The sequence below is a fragment of the Elephantulus edwardii genome, unplaced genomic scaffold (genome assembly GCF_000299155.1).
Source record: "Elephantulus edwardii isolate Elephantulus edwardi_28Jun2011 unplaced genomic scaffold, EleEdw1.0 scaffold00136, whole genome shotgun sequence".
NCBI classification, from domain to species: domain Eukaryota; kingdom Metazoa; phylum Chordata; class Mammalia; order Macroscelidea; family Macroscelididae; genus Elephantulus; species Elephantulus edwardii.
In genome coordinates, this window is record NW_006399886.1 from 784,653 (window position 1) to 786,362 (window position 1,710).

General features: G+C 36.0%; 1 protein-coding gene across 1 annotated transcript in view; it reads left to right on the forward strand.

Moving 5' to 3' along the window:
• Positions 1 to 1,710, forward strand: part of LOC102865708 (chromosome unknown open reading frame, human C3orf38) — an 8,615-nt gene that overhangs the window by 4,467 nt on the left and 2,438 nt on the right. The window contains exon 2 of the mRNA XM_006894144.1: positions 1 to 143. Within this exon, the coding sequence (XP_006894206.1) occupies positions 1 to 143 (143 nt within the window). The remainder of the gene's footprint in view (positions 144 to 1,710) is intronic.

Below are 1,710 nucleotides of genomic sequence, written 5' to 3' on the forward strand. Positions count from 1 at the left end.
CAACACAAGGGGTAATTATACCTCCAGCTACTGAAAAACATAATCTTATTCAGCATGCAAAAGATTACTGGAAAAAGCAATCACAACTGAAATGCAAAGAAACGTCGAAGCCAGTGAGTGAAGACCTGGAACTCTTTCAAAAAGTAAAATCTTATATTTTGTCTGAAACATTTATGACTTAAACTTTATTTCCTTTGCATTTTTCCAAACAATGGAAAGGGAGCTTTATTGCCTAATAGTAAGGAGGTGGACTGCCAACCAAAGGTGAGAAATTTGAATCCATCTGCTGCTCCATGGGAGAAAATATGGGTAATCTCCTCCCACGTAATTTGTTTTTTGTTTTTGTGGTGTGCCACCGAGTTGGAACAAACCCATAGCTGACCAGCCAGCAGGTTTTCAGAGGCAGTAAATCACTGGAGAGTAGACTGCCCATTCTTCCACATAGCAGCTAGTGGATTCAAACTGCTTGCCTTTGCAATTCAGTGCAGCTTCTTACCACTGGGTCACCAGAGCTTCCTTTGCCCTGTGTGATTTACAACCTCTTAAAAACCTTCTGGAGGTGGCTATGAGTTGGTTCCAACTTGATAGCACATAATACCAACACAACAAAGAACAAAAGAACAGTAAAGCCAAATATTTTTTTATGTTTAGTAATGCATATAAAACATTTTTACTTTTTGTTAGTTTTTTTCCCTCACCAAAAGAGGTCTGATACTTTTTTGGGAGCGAGTATATCCTCAAAACCAAACCCTTTACCACTCAGTTGATTCTGACTCGTAGTGACCCTATAGGACAGAGTTGAATTGTGATTTCCAAGGCTGTAAATTTTTATGGAAACTACCACATCTGTCTCTCCCAGAGTAACTGGAGAATATGAGCTCCCATTCATTTGGTAAGAAGTCAAGCCCTTAATCATTTGTGCCACCAAGACTCCTTTAACAACAGATATACTTCAGAGAAAGTTTAATTTTAATTTAGAATCTTACTTGATTATGTTTAATTATTTTTTTTTACTTTAAAAAATAGTATTTAAAACCTTTCCAGATTTTATAAATTTCTTTGATATTGCAGGCATTCTGTTAGGGCAAGGGGAGAGACATAAAAAAATGAGTCATTTATATAATTAATTTTCATTAGCCATAACAAGTGCTTTTGTAGTCATTTCCTGTTTGACCTTGGCTATTTGTTTCTTTTTATCTCTAGTGAATGTTGATTGAATGAACCTTTCCATGATTTGTTAGAAAAATTGCAGACCACAGAGTTTAAATTAATGAGGTTTTTAGAATTAGAGAACGTTGTGTTCATAGTGGAAAGAGATTTTCTAAAGGCTTTCATACTCAGTGTATTGAACAAAATTTTAAATTTGAAATTAAGCAAATGTGGCTACAAATGAAGGTCTGCAGTATGCAGGTACATAAACTTTAGCAAGTAACTAGAACTTTCTGAGCCTTGTTTTTTTTTCCTTATCTATCCTATAACACTGACTGTGAAGATAGAAGGAAATAAAGTGCTAATCAATAGGCACTAAATTCTGGAATATATAGAATTAATAAGATCCAGCCTATCAGGTATTTTTGTCAAATCATTTTCTTTGAGACAGGTTGTTGTTAATGTGCCATTGAGTCGTTTGCGACTCATAGCGACCCTATGTACAACAGCCCTAAACCCTGCTCTATCCTGTGCCAATCGCATGGCCTCTGACACACCCAT